At 40.5% G+C, this 25,569-nt stretch overlaps 5 protein-coding genes and 1 non-coding gene across 7 annotated transcripts; 4 read left to right on the top strand and 2 right to left on the bottom strand.

The window, feature by feature from the left end:
• The first annotated feature begins 577 nt into the window (after positions 1-577).
• LOC123475934 lies at positions 578-4,931 on the top strand. The gene is made up of 3 exons (XM_045179174.1): positions 578-1,765; positions 3,228-3,871; positions 4,840-4,931. Exons 1-3 carry the CDS (start codon positions 666-668, stop codon positions 4,929-4,931), a joined length of 1,836 nt encoding a protein of 611 aa, XP_045035109.1. The 5' UTR covers positions 578-665.
• A 1,051-nt stretch (positions 4,932-5,982) lies between these two features.
• On the bottom strand, positions 5,983-8,732 carry LOC116930376 (protein AATF). Its single transcript, XM_032937799.2, has 6 exons — positions 8,065-8,732; positions 7,200-7,993; positions 7,056-7,123; positions 6,602-6,983; positions 6,398-6,537; positions 5,983-6,336 (listed from the first exon to the last, which is right to left on the bottom strand). Exons 1-6 carry the CDS (start codon positions 8,162-8,164, stop codon positions 6,135-6,137), a joined length of 1,686 nt encoding a protein of 561 aa, XP_032793690.2. The 5' UTR covers positions 8,165-8,732; the 3' UTR covers positions 5,983-6,134.
• Positions 8,733-9,413: 681 nt separating this feature from the next.
• LOC116930377 (sorting nexin lst-4) lies at positions 9,414-12,607 on the top strand. Of its 2 annotated transcripts, XM_032937800.2 has the most exons (10): positions 9,414-9,574; positions 9,744-9,905; positions 10,101-10,208; positions 10,281-10,638; positions 10,698-10,850; positions 10,915-11,149; positions 11,221-11,364; positions 11,435-11,630; positions 11,689-11,895; positions 11,970-12,607. In XM_032937800.2, the coding sequence occupies exons 1-10, from the start codon at positions 9,563-9,565 to the stop codon at positions 12,015-12,017; spliced, it is 1,623 nt and encodes a 540-aa protein (XP_032793691.2). In that variant the 5' UTR covers positions 9,414-9,562; the 3' UTR covers positions 12,018-12,607. The 2 variants fall into 2 exon arrangements, with proteins under 2 accessions (XP_032793691.2, XP_045035089.1); XM_045179154.1 differs by lacking the exon at positions 9,414-9,574 and having other exon boundaries at positions 9,708-9,905.
• A 14-nt stretch (positions 12,608-12,621) lies between these two features.
• LOC116930378 (very-long-chain 3-oxoacyl-CoA reductase-B) lies at positions 12,622-15,710 on the bottom strand. The gene is made up of 6 exons (XM_032937801.2): positions 15,306-15,710; positions 14,858-14,904; positions 14,720-14,795; positions 13,957-14,294; positions 13,059-13,271; positions 12,622-12,982 (listed from the first exon to the last, which is right to left on the bottom strand). The coding sequence occupies exons 1-6, from the start codon at positions 15,451-15,453 to the stop codon at positions 12,800-12,802; spliced, it is 1,005 nt and encodes a 334-aa protein (XP_032793692.1). The 5' UTR covers positions 15,454-15,710; the 3' UTR covers positions 12,622-12,799.
• Positions 15,711-19,962: 4,252 nt separating this feature from the next.
• On the top strand, positions 19,963-25,445 carry LOC116930373 (cytosolic 10-formyltetrahydrofolate dehydrogenase). The gene is made up of 18 exons (XM_032937789.2): positions 19,963-20,140; positions 20,674-20,812; positions 21,200-21,434; positions 21,515-21,569; positions 21,642-21,752; positions 22,235-22,339; positions 22,415-22,669; positions 22,735-23,235; positions 23,303-23,418; positions 23,480-23,610; positions 23,686-23,776; positions 23,850-23,876; positions 23,934-24,100; positions 24,161-24,354; positions 24,424-24,543; positions 24,607-24,857; positions 24,946-25,145; positions 25,226-25,445. Exons 1-18 carry the CDS (start codon positions 20,123-20,125, stop codon positions 25,279-25,281), a joined length of 2,772 nt encoding a protein of 923 aa, XP_032793680.2. The 5' UTR covers positions 19,963-20,122; the 3' UTR covers positions 25,282-25,445.
• On the top strand, positions 21,010-21,081 carry Trnad-guc. The gene has a single exon. It is a non-coding gene; the product is annotated as a tRNA-Asp (tRNA).
• Positions 25,446-25,569: the final 124 nt, after the last annotated feature.

Raw genomic sequence — 25,569 nt, 5'->3', positions numbered from 1 at the left:
CTTTCTCTAGTTTCGACCCCAGAATGAGGGGAATTATTGTTATTTTGATGATTTTTAATAGACAAGAAAAATCACGTAAAACTTTATGAATTTTTTTTTAATATACGAACGAAAAATGCTTATAAACCTACCAACCACTATTCATCACCGTATCAGGAATCGAACATGGATTTCCAATATAGAGGTAAGAACCTCTTCACATACGCCATCGGTAAGTACAGTATACTGCACAAAAAGGTTAACACCTATTTATTTTGAAAAAACCATCTGTGGGTAGAAAATTTTAATATTTTACCTTTTTAAGGAGAGGTAGGGCGGTTTTGGCGCAAAATCATCATAAGGGGGGTTGGGTAATGTCAGTCCAGACACTTTTTTTTTGCCCTAGGTATTAAATGTCTGGCAAAAGTGTAGACTGTATCACCGGTAGACTCCCCTACCCCCCGGCAAAGTAGAACAATTTTTGCAATACAAAATAGAGTCTTTCCATTACTCGTTATTGTCATTATCGGGTCGGGTAATCGGGTAGCATATGGAAACACAAAATTATTTTTATCAGTATGCAGCTATCTGCTACTGAATTGCATGTAAATCGCTCGACCTTAACTTATAGTGTTGACACTTGTATTTAGCCCTTTCAACGCAAACAAAAACAAAAGAATAACGATATGGTCCGCCTCAGGACCTCAACGCCCCCTTTATCCTCAGACGCTTTTCGGCTCTTACGCAAAACGGTCATGCCGTCAGATAGTTCAACTTCGTCATCTTCGGAAAGTGATTCTTCAGTCTCTCGCCGTTCTCGTCATTCAAAACGAGAGCGTCGTCCAGCCCAAGATAGGCCGGATCGTTCTCGCAGCCCACGTCGCGGATCTCGAGCTCCAGACGAGGCAGAACAGGAGAGGTTGGAGCGTGAACGGAGGGAACGGTCTAGAGAAAGGTTGGAGCGAATCGTGGAAGAAGATCGTTTAAGGAGAGAGCAGTCAGAAGAACGGCGAGCTCAGCAAGATCAGCCAGGAGATAGGCAGCCAGTTCAGCCGCCGGGTCAAGAATCGAAGCAGTTCAAATTCACGGTGGCCAGGAAGAGAATGAAAGTCTTCAGGAACTGGATGACAACCTCTTTAAGCGCGCCGGAAGCCAGAAATCTTCGTGATAGTTTCATTCCGAGTTTCCCTAACTCTGGTTTTGATTTAGTTTGTCCCCAGGTAGACTCTTCTTTTTCGCGCCGCTTCAAAGACATTAAAACTCCAGAGATGTCCAAGGCGGAGGCTACGGAAAGGTCCCTGAAAGCTGAACAGTATAAAATTTTGGATGTAGCGCGTCCGCTTTTATTCCTGAGAGAAAAAATTGCGGAATCCGCAGATTTGAAAGATTCTCCATTGGCAGAAGCAGCGGATACGGCCCTGCGTCTCTGGGGCCACACGTTTCACAATGTGACTACCAGCCGACGGGAAAACTTGCTGAAAGTTTCGGATCCGAAATTTCTCTCCTTGTTGAAGGAGCCCCACCGTTTCAAGCCGCGGGAGTGCGCTTCGCTTTTTGGTCGACGCTTCATCAAGAACATGGTGAAGGAGGCAACAGACGACCAAACTCTTAGAAGCATTAGTAGCAGCCATGGCTCGTCATCAAGGCCTAGAGCGGGCAGCAGCGGTTATCGTGGCTCCTCAAGATCTCATCGTGGAGGAAATTTCGGTCAAGGAGGCTATAGCAACGGCTATAACGGCGGATCATCCGGCACCTTTAACAGGAGCAGAGGAAACCACTCAATCAGGTCGGAAAATTTATCTTTACATAATTATTCCTTAGAGTCTCCGCCCATTGTGGGAGGTAGATTAAGACATTTTGTGGATTCCTGGAAATGTTTGTCGAGTGATCCATGGATCGTACAAAGCATCAGTCAGGGTGTAAAGTTAGAGTTTTTGGCGAGCCCGTTTCAAGCTCGTAACCAAAGCAACATGGAAATGGGGGAGAGTCAATGGGCGCTCTGTAATCAAGAAATTCAGGATCTTGTAAGAAAAGAAGCTATTTAGCCGGTTGAAGAATCGGAGCAATGTTTTGTCAGTGGGGTGTTTATTATTCCCAAAAAATCGGGTGGGTTTAGGCCGATAGTAAACTTGAAAGCTTTAAATAAATTTGTCTGTTCCCCTCATTTCAAGATGGAAGGGGTTAGTTCTTTACAGGAGATCATTCGTCCCGACGATTTTTTTACAAAAATTGATCTGAAGGACGCATATCTTACCGTGCCTCTTCACCAAGAAGACAGAAAGTTTATTCAAATCAGGTGGGGGGGCAACTTTTCCAATTCAAAACGCTAGCCTTCGGTCTGACATCCGCCCCCTTTTTATTTACTAAAATTCTTAAACCTATTGTGACCTTCCTACGGTCCCAAGGTTTTCGTCTTGTCATCTATTTAGACGACATTTTGCTATTAAATTCTTGCAAAAAGGAGGCGGAGCGGGAAATTTTGTTTGCCACGGAGCTTTTAGAAAAATGTGGTTTTGTGATGAATGTAGAGAAATCTATCGGCACCCCCCACCAAGTAATCGAATTCCTGGGGTTAATTGTAGACTCGCGTAACCTGTCGCTTTCCTTACGCACGGAAAAAGTTGACGAAATCATTCGTCTGTGTCAAAATTTGTTGTCGAAAAGTTCCGCTCCTTTACGGAAGATTGCTAAAGTCCTCGGTCTTTTTGCTTGGGCGATCAAGGCCGTTCCTTTTGCCCAGTCCCATTATAGAGATTTGCAGAGGCTCTATATTGATGGTTGCGTCCGGTTCGAAAATGATTTAAATTCTTCGGTTTTATTAGACAATGGTTCTAAAATCAATTTGTCCTGGTGGGTTGCTAATTTGATTAAATGTAACGGAAAGCCAATGTTGGCGGTGGATCCCGATCTGACCATCTATTCGGATGCATCAAACTCAGGGTGGGGTGGCGTGCTTAATGGGGTCTCGACAAGGGGCCCTTGGACGGAAGTAGATAGGCTGAGGCATATCAATGAATTAGAGCTTCTCGCGGCATTATACTCTCTCAAAGCCTTCACTAGTCAATTGGAGGGAATTTCTATTCGTTTAATGATGGATAACTCCACGGCCGTTTGTTATGTAAACAAAGCTGGAGGGACGCGTTCGAAAAGTCTTAACGATATAGCGGCGGACATTATGTGTTGGTGCGAGAGTAGAAAAATTTCGGTCCACGCAGTTCATCTCCCTGGAATATTGAATTCTCTCGCAGATCTGCAATCCAGATGGAAACGGGAGTCCAGCGACTGGAAGCTCAAGACGTCCATCTTTTCCCAGCTGTCGGAACTGTGGGCACCGGAAGTGGATTTATTTGCATCCCATTGGAACCGGCAAGTGGCGCGGTTTATGAGCTGGAATCCCCAGCCGGAATCGGTGGCGTTGGACGCTTTCACTCAGAATTGGAAGAATCTGAAAGGATACGCGTTTCCCCCGTTCAATCTGATCCACCGATGCTTGATCAAGATCAGGAGGGACAGAGCGGACGTGCTGATGGTAACCCCAGTGTGGCCGTCCCAGCCGTGGTGGCCAACGATTTTGGAGCTGTCCTGTCGGCCGGCCCGCATTTTGAAACCGAGCGAGGACCTGTTGCTGGACGTGACGGGCACCAGCCACCCACTCCTAGTGCGAGGGTCCCTCCTGTTGGCCGCATGGACCTTATCAGGCGACGATATGAAAACCGAGGCCTTTCGGAAGGAGTGGTGCAATTACTCCTGGCCAGCAATCGCGAAACCACATCAGCTACTTACAAAAGTGCCTGGAACGTTTGGTTCCATTGGTGCTCTAAGAGGAGTGAAAATCCCTTGTCTCCTACTCTAAATTTGATTTTGAAATTTTTATCGGATCTTTTCGAAGAAGGTAAAGCGTACAGGTCAATAAATGTGTATCGGTCAATGTTGTCCGGTACGCTGGAAAAGATAGAGGGCTGGGATGTAGGTAAACACCCTCTGGTTGTCAAACTGATGCAAGGAATTTTAATTCTTCCCCTCCCAAACCAAAGTATACTGGGTTTTGGAGCACAGATACAGTTTTGGATTATATCGAGTCGCTAGGCCCCGATAGCGGGTTGAGCCTAGCAGTTTTATCAAAGAAATTAGTAATTTTGTTGGCTCTCACTTCCTTGTTTAGGGTCTCGGAAATTGCATCTATTGATTTTTCGTCTATGGTTTTCTCAGGGCCGGCGGTGAAGTTCGCCTTGTCAAAGCTCAGAAAGTCGCAGACACCTAGCTCAGCAGGAGCGATCTTCTCCTTAAAAAAGCTCACGGTTTTGTCAAACGTCTGTCCAGTCTCGTGTCTTGATTATTATTGTAAAGAAACACGCAAGTTCAGGAAGGATTCTAACTCTAATCTCATGTTAAGTATTAAATCCCCCCACGCTCCGATCGGCGCTTCAACGGTGGCCAGATGGATCAAAGATTTTCTGGGCGACGCAGGAATTGACACGTCAATCTATTCAGCGCATTCCACCCGTGGGGCGGCCGCATCTAAGGCGGTGGCGACGGGTTTATCAATCGAAACAATTTTGCGTTCGGGCAACTGGTCGTCCGAAAGCGTATTCGCCAAGCATTACAGTCGGCCAATCGAGAAAGAAAGCGTGGCTAGCCAAGTGCTAGGTGGTGCCAGTGGTTTGTCTGGTTAACGTGCTTTGAAGTCACTATAAGTTAAGGTCGAGCGATTTACATGCAATTAGTAAATTGCTCGAGGTCGCGAAGCGACCGAAGAGCAGTTATGATTGTATGTATAATAAAGCGAGACCTTAACTTAGGTTAAGGTACCCCCCCAACCCGCTCCTAACTTTATTAATCGTTTTTCTTCATTCCTTTCAGAGGAAGAGGATTTGGCAGTAACCAACAGAAAAGGTGAAGAGTTGGCCTACTCTTTCGGATCAGCGGCCCTGAGAAGATTTCCCGAGCCTTAAAGGTCTGAGGATAAAGGGGGCGTTGAGGTCCTGAGGCGGACCATATCGTTATTCTTTTGTTTTTGTTTGCGTTGAAAGGGCTAAATACAAGTGTCAACACTATAAGTTAAGGTCTCGCTTTATTATACATACAATCATAACTGCTCTTCGGTCGCTTCGCGACCTCGAGCAATTTACTAATTGTTAGTGGCTCATTGGATACGTTTCCGTCGGCGACGCGGAAGATCCGCGTTTAAAAGACTCGGATAAAATAACTATTTATAAAATTATTTCGGTCATGAAAATAGTGTAATTGTTTACGAATTTAATAATCACTAATCAAATGTAAATACTTTCTTCAAAATTTTTGATATAATATATTTCATCAAAGAAATATTTAATTATATTCATTAGCTGGTTCTGCTCTAAAAACCATTAACGCAAACGAGATTTGAACGCGGATCTCCCGAGTTGCCGACGGAAACGTATCCACTAAGCCACCAACAATTTACTGTGAGACAGTTAGCATACTAATGAAAATAATTTGGTGTTTCCATATGCTACCCGATTACTCGACCCGATAATGACAATAACGAGTAGGGGAAAAACTCTATTTTGTATTGTAAAAAGTGTTCTACTTAGCCGGGGGATAGGGAAGTCTACCGATAATACAGTCTACACTTTTTTCCAGACATTTAATACCTAGGGCAAAAAAAGTGTCTGGACTAACATTACTCAACCCCCCTTATGATGATTTTGCGCAAAGACCGCCCTACCTTTCCTTATAAAGGTAAACTATTAATATTAATATTTTCTACCCACAGATGGCTTTTTCAAAATAAATCGGTGTTCACCTTTTTGTACAGGATACTGTAATAAGCATACACAAGCAGCTAGAACTTCGCCTAAATTGTAAATTCTTTTGATAAGCAATATGGCAAGTCCTAGTCCCACATTCCCAACTATCGCTTTAAAAATAATTTAAACACGTAACAAAACCATTTTCCATGGTAAAGCAAAAACAGTATGAAGCACCGTTTCGCACAGAAACGAATGATGAACTCTAACCACCTAGAAGCAATGATAGCTTTATGTTGAATCAGAAAATTTCTCCTCGATGAAAATTTACATGGACAAGCTAGAACGTAAAATTGATACCACACATTTTAAACTCATATAATGTCTTAGAATGAGAAAAGAATGGGTTCAAAACGGTCAACATTGTTAGCTAGCCAATGGTTGGGACCCGAATAGTGATGCAAATAGTTCGTTCTTCGCAATGTCATTCCATGATGTTTCAGGGTAAGGAGCCATAAAAGAAACAAGTTTAGGGTGCACTTGATATCGCAGTCTTCGCCCTTTACTGGCTTTAGAATCTACTTTTCTTTTTGCTTTCGACCGTAATTTTTGAATTTCGAGCCATTGCCTGTGTTTAAATCGCTTACTTAGATACAAAATAAGGAAACAATGCTTGAATGAACTCTAACCTTCCAAGAGCAATTTGATTGGAGCCTGCTTCACCGGTCTTCTTTTCAATCAATTCGCGAAGTAATTGATGATAAAAATCATCATCGTCGTAGATTTCCGGATCAAATTCTTCACATGCCTTATTTGGATGTTCCTCATGCTTAAGAAGAATATTTTTTTAGATGTCATTTATGGAAAGATTTTTGTTTTTTCAACTGGATTACTTTAGTCGATTCTTCTTCTTTTCCATCGATAACCATTTGCTGAACAGATCCAAGCACGCGGTAACTGGCCCTCTTAATCCGCGTACGATTGATCAGCCGCTGCTTATCGCTAAGGATTCCTTCAATTTGTTTTAAAATTGATTGATCAAAAGCTCCGAATCCAGCTTTGCTTCCGGAGCCCGTTCGTCCCGATGCCATTTTTGTTTTTTCATTCCACATATTCAGTGTACGATGACAAAAACCACGAAAGTTATCGTGCCGCTTTTCAATTTCAGCTTCATATCCAGCCATTTTTAACCTTTTGTGTTTAGGGCCTTCATCTTCAATTTCTTCATCATCATCTGAAACTTCTTCACCAGTATCACTCGCGATTTCCTCGTCACTGTTTGAGGAATTGTAACATGCCCTGGTTTTTCATCTAATTTAATCGAAACTGTAAAGTGCAAAAATTTACCTTTCCCTTTCTCCAGATTTTCCTTTAGTTAACGATTTCGTTTGTGGGTTAGCTTTTAGTAAAAGATCCTAGATGTCACAGAAAAAGAAATGATTCCCCATGATTAAATAGGGCTTGCATATAGGTGGTAGTTCTATTGTTTACCTGCAATTCAAGGCAGTTATCCAACAATGATTTTATAGCTATCTGAGCTCCTTGACCTGCTGTCATAAAATGGTTTTCTCCAGCTATTTTAGTAAATTGTTTGTAAACTGGACCCTGGGGTAGCTGATTGCACAAATTTATCCCTTTATGCATTTTTATTCGACACTCAAGTAGATGATCCCATAGAGAGAGCTGATTTTGAACGCATTTCCCTTTGTTTATGTCAGTTCCTTGGGAGGTTTTTGACATCTTTTGAACACTGATCTCACTTTCATCTTCCTCATTATCATCTACACTTCCAACCTCTTCTTCTTCTTCTTCTTCCCCATCTTCTTCTTCTTCTCCATCATATTCTTCCTCCTCCCCATCTTCTTCTTCTCCCAATTCTTCATCTTTGTCTCCTTCAACTTCTTCAGAACTGAAAGAATTTCTGTCATCAACATCTGATTCCAATGCACTTTCATCATTCAATTCTTCATCTGAATGAGGATCCAGTTTCTTTGATTTTTCATTAGTGGTTTTTATGAATTTGTCTTTGAATCCTAAGATGTCATCTTCCTCGCTTTCACCACCGGATACTAGGGATGACACAGAGCTAAAATCTTCATTTTCATCTTCGTCTACTTGAAACTCTAGCTCTTTACGGTTTACATGTTTTCCAGCATATCTTTTGTCTGTAACTGCTAATAGTCCAACATTTTTATGGCGAAGGCTTGTTTTGTTCTTCAATGTTTTCTTTGAAGTGGTTTGTAATTCATACTGATCATCAAAGACATCTAATCTTGCTTTTGTTTCTACAACATAATAAAAAATGCAGAGAAAAATGAAACCAATTGCCATAAAATTGTTCAAAGTTGTTAATTACCTTCGTTGAATTCATCTTCCGGGTCTGCGAACTGAGGTGTTGGATTAGCTAGTTCAGCTAATCTGTCACTTAGAGTTTTGCTTTTAGTTTGGGACATCATAAAAATAGATCTTGCCTAAATTTCTACATGCGGGTACGGTTAAGATACCGCGTGTTTCTAATTTACAATGTTCCAGACTCAATTGTTGCAGACGAATTCGTTTTTCATTTGTTTCCTGACAAAATGAGTGTAAATAGGGCTTGGCCCCGGTTTACATTAGTAAACCCGGGTAACCCGTAGATCACCGCCTAAAATAGTCCATCTTGGTCAATCCGCGATCCGATTCCCAATTCGGGTAGGCTGGGCCAGTTTTGCTGGGCAAATTCAGTCTAAAATCGGCCAACTTGAAAGATGGCGGCTTGAATGGCACCAAGTTTTAAAAAAGGGCCCTCTACCAGAAAGTAGTTTGTTACCAATTTACCATCTTACCAACATGATTTTATCTTGCATGCAAGTTCAACCAGGCATTTTGCATGTTTTAGTGCGATAGTAGGTTGCTTACTGTGTCTGATGGCGCGTTTCTAAGATTTTGCATCACTCCGTTTTACGGTTCAAAACAAAATCTCTGTTTGGGTTCTTTGCTACAGCTGGTTACGTTCTTCTTCGTTTCTTTTTAGGTTTAAAGTTTAAAGTATCAATTCAAGCAAGAAAAAAACTAGTTAAACGTAGTAATATGTGGTGCCGCTTGATGGCGAAAGTTAGTGGCCAGCAAAAAATAAACCGGGACCATGTATTTTGTGTACTTGGAAAGTGGAACGGTGGGGCACGGAAATCACCGTGAAAATGAGTCGAGCAAAACACATTATTTCCACGGTTTACTAGAAATCCCGTGAAAAATTACTGAAATCCCAAACGCATAGCCTTTGTGGAAAATTTTTATTTCCAGAAGCCATCTTCTCCCTTGCATACATAGGCGATCTCTTTACATTCAAACATAGGATATACGCACAGTTTCCCTCGTTTTATTTTAATTTATTTTTTAATTTAAATTTAATTGTATGTTGTATGTATGTTTGTCGAGTGTATGTCCCCTCTGACAAATTAAGCAAACATAATGACAGAAGAATTGGTGAATTTTTCATTAACTGAATCTCTTCTACCAACTAAATTGAATGAACACAAAATATTATTACCGCGCTTGAAATTTTATACTCCACAAATTCATTAGTTTCCTTCCACGATGATATAACCTTCTCAAGTACCAACGGCCATTTCCACAGTTGACGACTGCTCCCATTTCCACGATGATTTCCACGCCATACGCTCCACGCTCCAAGTACACGTTATATCCGGTCCCACATAAACCCGTAGCCTGATTGACATAAGGTAAAACCAGTTGCCACACAACACATATACAGTTTCAGTTTCAAGTAAATTGACTCATTCGACTTATTCCTGTCAGCTGTTGAAGGGGGCGAAACCTAACAAGCAGATCTGACAGGTGTATTGTTCGTTGAGATGGCCGGTCAGGTAATGTTTGCTCTAATATTTCCATTGCTACATGTGAATTTCAACCTCTAAGTAATGTAGTTTATTCATGTAGCTTATGCTTTACCGTTTGGTTGCCGTTGTCTTTTTGTTAACCAAATCCTGTTTTGATGCAATCTTTTGGAACAATATGAAACGTTTTTATTTACAGGCGCGCGTCCTTTACGATTTTGAAGGCCAGCCTGGCACATCGGAACTATCAATTACCACTGGTGAGATTTTAAATGTTACAAGTAAGGATGTTGGAGAAGGATGGTGGGAGGGTAGTAACCAACGTGGACTTAGTGGAATATTCCCTGCTGCATACGTTGAGGTATATATGACACTTACACTCTTAACAGTTGACTTCAAAAACTAAGAAAATGTTGATAAGAGGGTAGCTCTTTTAATTTACTGAATCATGTAGAGGTCCTTGAAAGTACAGCAATTAAAGGAATGATATCAACAAATTATCAAACTAAATGAATTGTCAAGCTAATGGTAAGTTTCCTCTTCTTATCAACAACAGGCTATTGTACAAACTTACAATGTACCACCTGCCATGCCCCCTCCTCCATTGCCCCAGATTTATGTGGAGGAAAATACAGCTCCAGTAATTCAACAACAACAGTCACAGGTATTAGATGTCTAATTTTACACTGCACTCCAGGATAGTTCACTGATATCTGAATGGGTAATTAAATTTCAGTACGATGATGATTGGGATGATGACTGGGACGATGACGTTTCTGAAGTTAACCCAGCCAGTCATGCAAACGCTGCACCAGGAGGAAGAAGCAATAGCGACGTTGGTAGTGCCCTTGACGTTAACTTGGCTGGATTGAAATTGGGTGACGGCAAAGGAACTGTTCGTAAAAACTTGAACCGGTTCTCTCATTTCGTTAAAACTGGAGGAGAGGCCTACATATTGGGAGCTAGCAAAGTGACAGCCACTGATAGCGATTATATTCACATTATCGAAACTAATGATGGTATCACTTGGGCTCCGAATCCTCAACCGTACTCGTGTGTCGTAGCCTCACCTAAAAAAGAGTCTAAATTGAAAGGTATAAATAACGTTGTATTAATGGGAGTTAAAATTTCCCTGAGGTTTCTTTTGGTACAGGTTTGAAAAGTTTCATAGCTTATCAACTTACACCGTCGTTAAACAACATCCAAGTTTCTCGGCGCTACAAACATTTTGATTGGTTACACGAACGGCTCGTGGAAAAATTTTGCATCATTCCCATTCCCCCGCTACCTGATAAGCAAATTTCTGGTTAGGTCTCTATAGTTGTAATAGTTTCACATAAATGTACAAAACATTTTTTTTTGCATATTAGGTCGGTATGAAGAGCAATTCATCGAACGCAGGCGCCTTCAGTTACAGTCATTCGTTAGTCGTGTAAGTAACCACCCAATCCTGTCACGTTCCGATGTCTGGTTGCACTTCCTAACGTGCACAGATGCCAAGCGATGGAAATCAGGCAAACGAAAAGCTGAAAAAGATGAAGTGATTGGTGCAGCAATCTTCAGCGTGGTTCAAGTTCCGGAAAAGGCACTGGACCCCCTACAACTGTAAGTCTCTTTCTTCATTTCATTGATTGTTTGCCTCATTGTGTTTTTCTTACCTTCTTGAAAATTGCCAGAGATTCGCAAACCGAAGCGTTTGGCCGTTTTGTACAATCGTTTGATACTGCTGTTCGTACGATGCAAAGTAACTTTGCTGAACAAGTCAAACGACAACAAGGCCCATACAAACGTGACTACCAACGCATTGGGCAGTCGTTTAGGTACGTTTCCAACAATCAGATTGCAATCACGCTGTTTTTTTGTTTGCTTATCAATCGCATGCTTGTATAGGACCCTAAGCACGGCAATGGAATTGTTAGAGACGGCCCCGCTAACCAGGGCGTTGGCCCATACTGCCGATACATATGATCAAATTGCTCTTCTTTGCGAAGACCAACCACGTTTGGATTTTGAGCCAATGGGTGATTTACTTCATGATTATCGTGGTCTACTTGCCTCATTCCCGGACATCATCACTGTTCATAAGGTAGCCCCTTGCGTTGGCTTAATTTTTTATAACTATAGTATAAAGTGGTATGTTTTAGGGAGCTCTCCAAAAACGGCGTGAACTGGAGCGCTCTGCAACTGAGGGAAAAACTGAAAGCAATGTTGTCATTCGTGCTCAACAACGAACTGATGTAGTGTCCTACACGCTTCTGGCAGAAATGTCATACTTTCATCAAGAACGGGTACGCGATTATAATGCAGCGGCCAAAATCTTCCTTCAGGAACAAATCGCCTACTACCAAAAGGTTACAAGCTTTTGCTGGAATTGGAATCCTACTCCTACTATATAAATGTCTTTGTTTTTCTCTATTCATTCTAGATTGTCGATCATCTGCAGTCTACCTTGTCTCAGTATAAGGACGTCTAACAACTTTCGACCGGGTTTTTAAATCGCATTGTTTCTTTTTAAATCCATTCCCCTATGCGAATTAACGAAGGTTATTCTAATTATTTTGTAATCCTGGGCCCTCGCAGATTTTATCAGTTGTTTTCTTTCTTGGGGGAAACATTCCCTCAAAGGATTCGAAAATAGTCGCATGTTAAATTCATTTGCTTAAATCCTGTATCGCTCTTCCTTCTGTTTGTTATCGTTCCTAATCGAAAGTTACGTTTACTAGGGGAAATGGCAACCATTGGGTGACACCCTCATACGAATTTGGCCAGAACGATTCGTGTTGTAGTCTCATCTTTGTGAAGACTTTGTCCTTCCTACAGCGCTCTACCGAGCTTCATTTCAATTGTCTTATGAGCCATGCCTAAGAATAGATCAATCACTAAACGTGCAAATTGCTCAGTCTTAAGTGTTACGTGCTCTTAATAAGTTAAGAGGTACAAAAAACAATTAAAACGTGAGCTTCTATGTCAATTCATCATTTTGGATTATCATTACTATATAGTTAGTGTGCTTAGGCAGCCTTAACTTTCATGTGCTATGGAATACACAATGTTTGAAACATATTTAAAAGATAAAATACTGACAACTAGATGTATTAATAAACAGCAGGTGAGGGGAGAGAAAACAATTTATATGTGCCTGGTACCAAAATAGCCATATAACACAACAATGAGCAGCAGAAAGCGTGAAGGGTATTGTCCTTTTGATGGGTTTCTTTCTGATGAAGAAGCATTGAATGAAAAAAACAAAATACTTTAATGCACCGGCTGGACTCCTACACCATTTGTGCCGCTACGTAATTTATCGGAATTTACTTCCGCCATCTTGAGTCTCTGTTGGCGTCTGACAGCTCGCGTGCGGATGGAAAAGAGACCATACCAAGCGATGCGTTCAACGACCGGTCGGAAAAAGCTTAGCGCTACGTTGTAAAAGCCGATCTATAGATACAAATCAAATGAGAAATAATTAAATAAATTGACTCCAAGGTTTCTTCAGAAAACACAACTAGAATACCTGAATCTTATGCACCCAATATCCAGGGGAAGATACTTCAAGACCGAGTGTTTTCATGTGACCACGGACAAACTGGGTGGGACTGGGTACGGTCAGACTGGACTTGAATTTACTCATATTTGTGGACACGAAACTAGGCAGCACGCATTGCACCGTCACACCAAAGTGTCGAGTCTCTAAGGACAGATCGCGGCTGAATTTCTCGACGAAAGCCTGTTTTATAAGAAGTTTCAAAAATATATAAGTAGAAAATCAAACTGACCACTCATCTAGAACATCCCCAGGCCCCACAAATGCAAGACTACCCGGCGTGTGGTTTCTACACGCAGCTGTTTGCAAAGTCTCGTAAAGCCAGTTTGTTTGTTTTTTTGCCTGAAGATATATCGAAACAAGTTGAAAATTTCAAGGTTTCACCGCAAAAACCTGCTTGGTCCTTGACGTTTCATTGCATAAAAAAACAACATTCATTTTCAAAGGCATTACGTCATAAGATGTGAAATACTCCAGGGATAATTGAAGGTCTATGCATATTTTAATGTCCATATCGTTCGTACGGAGCAGTCATTTGGAAATCGATACGGACGGTTTTATACGTCAACACGTTTCCAATTTTCTTATATATTGTAAAGTAATTTTAACGTTTAATATTCTAGGCCTAACGTAATAACTCGGAGCTAAGGGCAAACAACGATCAAATAGCTTGTACGAGCTTTGCAATGTAGCTTTCAATACCGATAGCATGTTCCTAACAATATTGTTATCATTAAACTTCCTCATTCACCAAAATGCATTTCCTTGATACAAAATAGGAAAATGCGGTTTGCTGATAAAGGTCAATAGGCTAACAGTGGTGGTACTGGCGCAGAGCCAACTGTGATACTTTCTAAACATCCTTTACCTTTGTGCTGGAGTACATGGAGAGTAGAGGCGAAGGTAGGACAGCCGAGGCGGATGAGACGTTAAGGATAAGGCCTTTACGTTTTTCTGCCATTTTGGGCAGTAAGAGGAGTGTCATACCCGTGACGGACAATATATTGCAGTGCATCAGACGTGTGCAGAGGGCTGCCGCGTCAGGTAGATAGCAGAGAAATTCTGGATAATTGTAGGACATGCCTACATTGTTGACCAACACACCAACATCCAAATCTTGAATCTGGGCACTAATGCGATCGTAGATTTCTCGTCCACCCGTAAAATCAACATCAATCACTCGGGTTTTAACTGCATACTGGGTTTCTGTATAGGGACAATCAACAAAAACCAGTTAAGAGACGACTAACAAGAAACGATGAACGAACGAGGCCAGCGAATAGTCGGATCGTGACATACTATGAAACAGATTTGTGTTAGACTGTTGGCCATGTCTCACAATATGCAATTTATAAAATTTAGAGTTTTTTTTTTATGATTTTAGTTTTTTTTTTTTTTTTTTTCATTCGTTTGCTGCCAAACGTTTTTCCTCATTCTTCTTTTCCGAGGACTGGGTCATTGCCCTCTCAGTCCGGTTTAAATGACCTGCTTTTCCACTATACTCGAGACTCCCCGTCTGCTCGCTGCTAGCGTTTTCTTCCCCTCGTATTGTTTAAAGGGATCGTACAAGGGGGTGGAAAGGTGGGGTGGGATTTAAGGTAAAATTGTTGAGAAAGGCATCCAGAACTTACCTATTTCACGAGCAACATTTTGAAGCTTGAAGAGTGACCGACTTATCAGCACGATATTTAAACCTTTTCTGGCCAACTGAAAATGCAAAATTTTTTTATTACCGATTGAAACTTTGCAACGATTAGAATTGTTTTTACCTCCTCGGCGTATGCTCTACCAATTCCATCTGTGGCTCCCGTGACAACTAAAATAAAGAAGAAAAAAAGTTTAAGAATCGTTTGATTTTATAGGCAAGACATATGGTTCTATAAAGAGATAGCGTCTTCTTCCTCCACGGCGAAGATATTATCTTGGAACTATTAGTGTAATATAGGTCAGAAAAAAAAAGTAGGTAAAGAGTTTGTGGAGAAACCCTGCTGGTGCAGACGGCGACCCGAATCTTCTGCATTTCGTAACCGCAGCAAAACGGAAACTTCAGTGCAGTACGGCACTTTTACCTGGATGTAATGGAAGGGAGCCAAGATAGACCTATTTTGCTGTTTTAGTCTTCTTCAGCAGGAAATAGAAAACTACCGTTGTGACCCACAGACAGGTGTGCAACTATGACTAAAGAGGAAATGTGAGGGTCGGGGGCAATGAACTCACCGGCCCATGAGCCTAGTTTCTTGACGTTGATAGAACGGCCTAGTGCATTCCCCAAGTAGCACGTGTATAGCAAGTTGAACAAGGCACTGACAATGCTCCACAATAAATATAGGCAAAAGAGTAGACCAATCACTTCCAAAGCACTCATTTTTAGGTGGGGTTTTCACAACCGTTATATCAGACGGTATAGCGAAATGGTGAAAACGTCGAAGCGTTGGGGTTTCAACTGTCAAACGGTGAATGTGGTGCACAGAAAAATTGTTAAACTTGCATTTGAATTTTGATGAGTAATTTTAGTGAATATCCTCAGGTTGTACATACAACCAACTTTGAATTGAGTCAATTCAAGCTAAGAAGCCATCATTGTCAACTTTTGACTGAACCGGAGAACACAACAACAGGCTGCATTATAGCACATAAAGTATCCCAAGCATCAAGACTAAAAAAAGAGTAGAAATAGAGCAACGCCCACAAATGGAGGGGCACGGCTCGCAGTCCTATGGACAGTATACCTAAAAAGTCAAATGAGCACGATTTCAAGTGGTACCTGCCATCAGATAACAGTGGCGTGCAATACAAACGAGAATGAACACCAGCTAATAGATAATGCCGGAAAACCTGCTGACAGTATTATTCAAACGATTTCTATTTTAAGAAATAACGGGAATCGGTCGTTGACACGGACAAGGCAATTTTTTTTTCTTTGGGAAATCTTTTCAAAATAAGTAGTCAAAAAAGAGAAGAAAGTAACGAAAAAGACGGTTGTCTGTAGGCGGGTGGTTTCGCACGGCTTGTGCACTCGTGCAGACGATTTCATGGTGGCGGTAAAAACAGCTCGAGAAACCCGGTTGTCTATTATGGCGGATTGATGCTGAATCTTTATTAAGGCAAAAAGTATTTTCGTGTCAACCAAGCACCAGTTTTCCATGTTTTCAGCGGCGAGAAACTATTAGTGAAAACGTTTACGACATGATCGTTGCGAATGAATCGTTCATCTTCAAGGCTTTGGCCTGTTTGGTAGGTCAAAAATTAGATGCGAAATGCGCAATTGTGACATCACCCATTTTTCGGAGACTCGTCGTATTTTAAGTTCTTCTTTAGAAAATTGTTACAAATAATTTCAGGCAGTTTGACATGATCAAGAATTCTCTATAATTCCATTTTTAGAATTTTTCCTACTCATGAACGCCATATACTTTTCCCATGTCCCATGCGTTAAATTTAAGGCCGAGAAATCTGCCAACCAATTAAAAACTCGTAGACGTTACAAAATCAATGTCAAAAGGTCCCCAAGTGATAATAGGTTATATCCGTGGAATCATCAGAGTCAAACTACCTGAAGATCGGGTAAGTCGCGTGCCCATGGGATAGGAGAAAAAAATGGGAAAAACCGTGGCATTGTAAAGTCCGTGATCCTTTTCTATACCCTCCGGTAGCCTCCGTTGTCCCTGTAAGACCCTGCGGTTGGAATGCTCAGTTTTGATGAAAATCCATATCACAGGCGGAGGGTTACTAACCCTTGGAGAGCACAGAACAGTCCAGAAAGACAAATGAAAAAGATTTCTCAGAATTTCAAGAAAAATCTAAGACAGAATTTGGTCCATGGATGGGCCACTTTCTTATTGGCACAACAACTCCTTTTATTTTAATGTTTTTGCAACTTTCTTTGAAACATAAAAAAAAAAACTCATTGGATTTTAGACTACTTGACAATCGATCTCGTTTCCTTTCTCTTTGTATCAATTTATTGCCTTAATGATGGAGAATCGAGATGCTGCTCACTAGTTTTCTCGGCAAATGCAATCAATGAATAAATTTTTAGGGCCATCGGTAGCCTATAGTGTCAGTTGTATAATTTCTAACGTAAGCATCGCCAACTTGAGATATCGTCGAATGACCGGATTTCTATTGTAAACCGATTGACAGGAAACATGATCATGGCAATATAATTGAAAAGCGAACCAGAATTTCCACCGATGGCGACAGGAGACTCATGGACGAGAATTGGATTCCCTTTTATGCGATGTGCCGATGGCACTTGCCAGAGAAATTATACATTTTTTTACAAGATCTTTGGATTGCAAGGAAAGCCAATGCCAGTTCTGTTATTTTGTACGAACTTTAAAAAAATTCAATGAAGAGCCAAAAAATCGTAGATGTTTTGCGTTCCTAAATGTGCAGTCGATATTCATTGCCAAAATGGAATTCAACGTTTGTATACAGTAATTATTATGGCAAGTAACACGCAATTACGTATTCATAAGCTGCTCTGACAGATCAAAGGTCAGTGCATTTCTATCCATACGTATGTCAGGTATGCTGTAACATCAGACTCGAAAAAAAGCTTCGTCAATGCGTCTGAATGCAGGCATCGAAATGTCACACGTCAACGGCAGCAGCTTTGAATATTTACCTTAGAGGAATCCCCTTAACTTTATAAATTTTCAGCGGGAAAGTATATTTATGGAGCAGGAAAAATAATCTGGTGCAGGTACGTTAAAAAACAAATATTAAAAAATAAATCGTGATGGAACTATTTTAAAATGCTTTTCGTAGGGCTTAGAGAAATCGATACGTAAACCAACAGTCGCGTCAGGTATGTCGATTATACGGTTTCAGCATCGATCTAAATTCAGCCAAATTGTTGGTGACTTTTCAGTACCGAAATTGTGGTAGACTATGTCGTGTTTCTTTTCAATCAATTTTCTCAATCTGATAATGTAATCGAGCATTTCTAGAAAAAGAAAGCATAGTTTTTCATTGCTTGATTGAACAATTGCTTTCCTTTTACATTTAATACATTCGCTTGCACGGCAATATTACTCGAGTAATTTTCCAAGGACAAGGACAAGTGTTAGCAGACGTGGAACTGAGTAGTTTGTTGCAGAAATAAAGAAAAGATTTTCTAATGGTTAACCGCCCATTTTTAAGGTTGTTGCTCCGACGCACATGTGGCGTAAAAAAAAGCGTAACTGTTACGTCAAACATCTGAGAGTTATGACGGATTGCAGCTTTTTTTCTCCAGGACACGAAAGTTTTTGTTGGTGTATTTGCGAAAGAAGAAAGTGGAAAACCCATTCGTTTGCAACGGAATAAGGGCTAATATACGTAGACCGGTGATTAAAGTCTTATCTGATTTTTGACTAATTCGTTCACAAGCTGTTTAATTCCATTTTTACAAAACGGACAATATTTGTCGTCACTTTTAAACTAATTCAATTCAAATTAAATTTTTGTATACGATTATCTCAAAATTTATGCGTAACCTACGTGGCCTTGTCTACATTCAACGTGCCAAAACTAGTGGTTATAAAAATGCTTTGTTCAATTTTCCTCCTGAAAAGGTTGTAACGCCCTTGAGATCTTCCTTGATTGTTTTCGTTATGCAAAATATTTTATTGACTATTTTTACTTTTTTGTTTTCCCTTTTGTCGCTATGTGCCCGTGAATTTGCGTTTTAATTCATCATATTTTTAGCTTGGGTCAGCTTGGGCCTTCATCACAAAATATTAAATTAATTATACAAAAACAACGGTGGAGCTTCAGATATTTCATGTAAAGGAATTTTCAAAACGTGGTTGTGGTTTCACGTGACGGCGCATTTCAACGGGTATAATAAAAAGCAACTTCCGGGTAACACCCGATTTTACGAAAACAACCAAAACCACTTAACTCCACATTTTCTAAGAAATTGATTTTGTTAAAAATTTCACTTTGAAGAGGAAATGCGTTGTCTAAAATTATGAATTAAAATTGGTAGCTAAAACGTGATTTTCTTTTATAGGTGACCTACAAACTTTACAACGCCAAGCTTCGGATAGTCCTACGTACATGCCCTTGCCCGTGGGGACTGGGAAGACCCTTATATTCAATGCAAATTAAGGTAGCTTTCCTCTGTTCAGGTGAAGTTGTGTTTAGGTAACGAAGACAGCTATAATGCAGAGAGCATGGTGAATCTTCAGGCAGGGAGCCTCAGGCTTTCTCCCTTTATTTAGATCTTTGATTTTTTTTTAGTTTTTTCGTATCCATTCCAAATGTTATTTACCTAAGAGAATCATCTTATTGAATGCGTGACCTATTTTAGGGTTATGGACTTACACAGCTTGAGGAATCCCCGACCGAGTCCCAAACTTCGAAGTGACCTTCTCCAGGCCATTGGGTGTGAGGTTCCATATATGGTCTTTTGGAAGCTGTTAAGTGATATATTCTTTCAAGTTGTGTAGGTCCTTGGAGAAAATGGAGTGAAAAAGGGCTCGTCAAAACCTGTTTTCATTCTTAAGCAAGGGTCGCAGAACGTGTTTGACGTTGTTGAGTTTACAATTTTTCTTTTAACAAATTAATTGCTGCTCAGGTGGTTGGATTATTCCCCGTTTAAATTTAAACTTCCGTGTTTTGCATCGAGGCTATGAGCGATATATAAAACGATATTGCTATAATCATGGTTTACGTTTGATTTTCCTTCAGAATACTTTATTTTACTGCTGCGAAATCATAACTGATAAATTTTTCATTTACATTTACAAAACTAAGACGACTATCTGTCGGCCCACATAAAAAAAAAAAAAAAAAAGATAAGAGCTTTTTCTGCGACCGTCAGATGGCGAAAATGTTATTGTAGAAGCGTTTTTCTTTTCTTTTTCTTCCTGACATGACATGTGCCTGCACCCGTGTACCGGGACCTATAGAGATACCACAGATATCGTGAAGCGGTTCATCGGTTTCTGCCAAGTCTCCTGGAGAAAGACTCACGTAAATTCGTAATAATTTGATACCTTGATTTTCCAAGTAAAGAAACCAATAGCTGTCACATTTCTACCATGAGCGACAACAAACCTGTAAGTAAATTTGTTTTCTTTCTAGCCATGTCTGTTACTAAGGAAATTTAAAGCTAGCCAATTGCGCAGTAGCAGAGGAACGGATCTACTGCCGGCCAAATACGTAGATACTTGCTTGTGTAGTTAATGTTAATCCATGTCGGGGAGTTAGGTGTGTCATTTCCAATGGGACGTTGATTCTTATCTATATCGCGTTTTCATTGAATACGGAATTCTTCAACTACAAAAAATCTAAAACTATTTAAAAATTAGACAGTAATAATAATATTTTATCATCCATAATCTACGGAAATTTTATCTTGGGTAACAAACAAAAAAATAAACAAATAAAACAAAAAAATCGTCCGGCACTAGTCGGTTTGAGAGATTTTAGCTTGGGCCATAGGGTTCAGCCATATTCTTGAGGGGGAAAACGAGGGTAAAAGCCTGAAGGGATGAAACTCCAAACCAGGAATATCTAGTATATACCGGTATGAACTTGTGCTGTTCTTTTTTTAACGCTTACTGTTCCTTCCTGTTCTTTTACTTCTCAGGGAAAAGAAACCTTACGCGTTGCCATCATCGGCCAGAGTCTCTTCGCTGTCGAAGTTTACAAAGCAATCAAAAGTAATGGACATCACATAGTCGGCGTTTTCACTATCCCTGATCAGGGAAGCAAAGAGGACCCTCTTGGTAATATACATGACTGTTTCGATACGCTGTTCTTAAAGTAGGAAGAGATGAAATGATGAAAACACATAATGAAATAGTATTTTTCGATTCGGTAATCAAGAAAAAAAAAAAAAATTAGACGTTAGTGTTCAAACAAAAATGTTTATCTAATTTTCTTCCAGCATTATTTCTTGATACTTTAGAAGATATTTTGTACGTCCTCGATAGTATAGTGGTCAGTATCCCCGCCTGTCACGCGGGAGACCGGGGTTCAATTCCCCGTCGGGGAGGCAAATGTTTTTAGCTTTTTGTGAGTTGTAAAATGCATCCTACTTTTGTTCCTCTTGTCATGGCTTATCTAGCAATATGAGAGTTTAACTAATCTTTTAAAAATATCTGATTTTACAGCGACGATTGCTAGTCAAGATGTTGTGCCTACTTTCAAGTTCAAGGCTTGGAGACAAAAAGGTCAAATCATTCCAGAGGTGCTGGAGCAATACAAATCGGTTGGGGCCAATCTTAATGTTCTTCCTTTTTGCTCACAATTCATTCCGATGGAAGTAATTGACTATCCGCAATACAAGAGTATCGTTTATCACCCTTCTATCCTTCCGCGTCACCGCGGTGCTAACGCAATTGCTTGGTGAGCCACATTCCTGTACCAAATTGTTTGCGATTCACTTTTACTATCTAATATTCTATGCAAAATGTTGATTTTCATAGGACTCTGATCGAAGGAGATGCCAAAGCAGGGTTGTCTATTTTCTGGGCTGACGATGTAATGACCCGTAAATCAGTTGGACTGGAAAGGCAATAATATTGCTATTTGTTTTATTTCGTTCCTTTAAAGGGACTTGACACGGGACCTGTTCTACTTCAAAGGGAATGCGATGTCCTCGAAGACGATACCCTCGATTCATTGTACAAGAGATTCATGTATCCAGAAGGAATCAAAGCTACGGTAAACTTGAAACTTGCTTATAGGTTGTTGAACTTAAACTCAGAGCAATGACCTTAACAATTTTGTTCTAATTTTATTAGATTTTTTAGTACTTTAGTTCATTTGTTTGTTTGTTTACTTATCTTTTTTAATTTGACGAAGGATCATAAGTTCTATTATATTTTCCCCTAAAAAAAAAGTCATCCCATCGTTGTTGGTCATACAGTACACCCTGCAGTGCACGATTGGAAAGTAACTTCTCCGTAATGACCATAAAACTTTTCCATTCCGTGCATGGTAAACTACAAAGAAGAAGTTAATAGAGTTTTTAGAGATAGCGTTTCGCTTAAAATGTCAAGCAGGTTGTGGCGATTTTTTTTAACGGCTTCACAATCTATAGCCAGAAGAAAAAATTTACCTCAGATTATTTTTTTTGAAACAGCTGCGAAAAACCGAACGAATTTTATGCTAATAAATAGCAACTTTCCTGTGTCAATCGATAGGTTGACGCCGTTGAATTGATCGCGTTGGGTACAGCCCCAGTACTTCAGCAACCGGTCGATGGAGCGACTTACGACCCTGCGCTTAACAAGAAAGATCTTCAACAGGTAAGCAGCTCACCCGCGCATATTAAAACGAAGAAAGATAAAGCTCTTTTCTGACGATTATATTCTGGCTTGCAGGTGCAATGGCGACTAAGTGGCCAACAGTTGCACAATTTTATTCGCGGTTTGGACAGTTCACCAGGTGCTTGGACTTGCGTCTCTTTGGAGGAACCAACAGAATCGACGGCCTGGCAAGAAATCCGTCTTTACGGTTCCCAACTGTTTAAAGATTCCTCCATACCCACTGGACGATCGGTTTATTTTCAAGGAAACGATAAACCTGGGATACAATGGGAGAATGGATTGCTTATACCAGGCCAAGACGGCAAATGGGTAATGCGGATAATAGTAAATTGAAAATGAATTAGATCCTAAACCTTGTTTTCATTTGACATTAGGTAAACGTGCAACGTATAAGTGCTGAAGGAAAAGTGATGAAAGCCGCCAATTATGGCCGCCAAGCTGAAAGTTCCTCTTCAGCGGCTGTGGAGTTGACGGAAGATGAAAAAGCCAAACAGGAAATCATCCGTCAAGTGTGGAAAAGCATTTTAAGCGCTGACGTGAGCGATGAGACCGACTTCTTCGCTGCTGGAGCCGGTTCCATGGATGTCGTACGTCTAGTCGAAGAGCTGAAGGACAAAATTGGTGTCACCTTGCAAAACGAAGATGTTTTTATGGCAACGAAATTTAACGAGCTTATCCAGTGTGTTATCTCCAAACTCCGAGGAGATGGATCCGATGGTTCGGGGAAAGTCGAATACGATGCTATTGTGATGACAGTTAACAATAGAGAAATTCGATTTCCCCATCAGCAATTTATTAACGGGAAATTCATGGATGCCGCCAGCGGAAAAACAACGGCGATCATTAATCCGACGGACGAGTCCGTCATTTGCCAAGTAGGAAATGTCTCCTTTATTTAGCTCACTTTGGCAATTACAAGCTCATGTTTATTACACGTTTCAGGTATCTAGCGGTGGAATTGAAGATGTCCAAAAAGCTGTGGAAGCTGCTCGAATGGCATTTGAAGAAGGTGAATGGGGGAAAATGAACGCCAGGGACCGTGGACGACTTCTTTTTAAGTAAACATCTTGACTGAGAATTACATTTAAAAAGAAACTGATGAAAGAAAATTGTTTCTAGATTGGCTGACCTGATGGAAGAGCACAAAGAAGAACTAGCCACTATTGAATCAATTGATTCAGGAGCCGTGTACACGTTAGCTTTGAAAACCCACGTTGGCATGTCCATCGATACATGGCGCTATTTCGCAGGTAATTAACTAAATATGCGCTTATTTACATCGAGAGGTAAAAAAATTCGATGTATAAAATATTCAATAATTTTAGGTTGGTGTGATAAAATTCATGGTTCTACTATCCCAGTAAACAATGCGCGCCCTAACAAGAATTTTACCTTCACCAGACGAGAGCCTATCGGGTTTGTTTCTCTTTGATTGCACACGTTAAACAGGATTGTCATTTATAAAGCTAATTCTTCATTTCATATTCAGTGTTTGTGGCTTAGTTACGCCTTGGAAGTGAGTAAAACTGAACCGCATTATGATAACAGTAATAATAAGCTCTACTACTTTCAGCTACCCGCTGATGATGCTTTCGTGGAAAATGGCAGCATGCTTGGCAGCTGGAAACACAGTGGTTCATAAACCAGCAGAAGTTTGCCCTTTAACAGCTTTGAAGTTCGCCGAGTTGGCTGCCAGAGCTGGAATTCCTCCTGGTGTTATCAACATTGTTACCGGGAAAGGTAAATTACGCTGTTTAGCAACAATATTGGTTCGTAGATTGAATTGGTTTTCGCCTCCAGGAAGTATTATCGGACAAGCATTGGCCGAACATCCAGTGGTGCGTAAACTGGGTTTCACGGGAAGCACAGAAACAGGCAAAATTGTGATGCGAGCTTGTGCTGATTCCAATTTAAAAAAGACTTCATTAGAATTGGGTGGCAAATCCCCTTTCATAATTTTCTCCGACTGTGACATCGATCGAGCTGTTCGTTTGGTAAATTGGCCTGTACAGAAATGAAGGAAGACAAAAAATGTTTAAGTATAATTTTTTTTTTTTTTTCAGGGCATGAGTAGCGTATTTTTCAACAAAGGTGAAAACTGTATTGCAGCAGGCCGCTTGTTTGTCGAAAAGCCCATCCACGATGAGTTTGTTAAACGAGTTCTGATCGAGATAGGCAAAATGGTCTGTAGCCAACCGATAAAACAAATTCAACAAAAAAATTAGGATCTCTTTGCTTCATGACAGTCTATCGGTGATCCGCTGGATCGTGGAACTCAACATGGCCCCCAGAATCACAAAGCGCATTTGGACAAGTTGATCGAGTATTGCGATATCGGCGTGAAAGAAGGAGCAACATTAGTCACTGGAGGCAAACGCGCAGACCGGCCGGGCTTTTTCTTTCTCCCAACTGTTTTCACTGACGTGCAAGATCATATGTACGTTGCCAAAGAGGAATCATTTGGACCTGTAATGATCATCTCTCCATTCGAGAGCGGGTATTTGGATTTTTATTTATTTATTTATTTATTTTGCAAGCTAGCAGTTTTAGTTGTCTAGTACTTGATTTCTTTTTCTTTTTCATAGTGATGTGGATAGTGTTTTACGTCGTGCCAACGCATCCGAATACGGTTTAGCTTCTGGTGTAATCACGCGAGATCTAAGCAAAGCTCTTTACGTCACGGAAAAGCTGCAGGCAGGTACCGTGTTCGTCAATACTTATAACAAAACAGACGTTGCAGCTCCATTTGGCGGTTTCAAACAATCTGGATTCGGAAAAGACTTGGGTATTACGATGTATACAAGTATGACTGAAGTTAGCATATGCTGGTAATGCGCTTTTGGTTTTCCCCTATTTCTCGCACAGGAGAGGAAGCCTTGAACGAATATCTAAAGACTAAATGTGTGACTATCGAATATTAAGAGCTGTCATCCTATATGCTTTGGATTCTACCCAACTGCAGTCCAGTAGTAAGTAGTACGTGCAAAAGGTCATTGCCATAAGGGCATCAATCAATATCGCCTTATAGCTTACGATTTGCTAATTCATGTTTAATCACTTGGTTCAATAAACGGAGTTTGGTAAAGTTTTGTGATGGGATAATGCGTGGGATACTACTAGTATAATGCTTTGATAGGATTCTAGGGAGATATCGCAGACACGCGCCGCACAGGCTTGGCTGCTGTAACCTGACTGATATTGATTTTCAT

Source organism: Daphnia magna, linkage group LG9 (assembly GCF_020631705.1).
Source record: "Daphnia magna isolate NIES linkage group LG9, ASM2063170v1.1, whole genome shotgun sequence".
NCBI classification, from domain to species: domain Eukaryota; kingdom Metazoa; phylum Arthropoda; class Branchiopoda; order Diplostraca; family Daphniidae; genus Daphnia; species Daphnia magna.
Note: the sequence above shows the minus strand (reverse complement) of the source record. Positions and strands in the feature narration are given on the sequence as shown.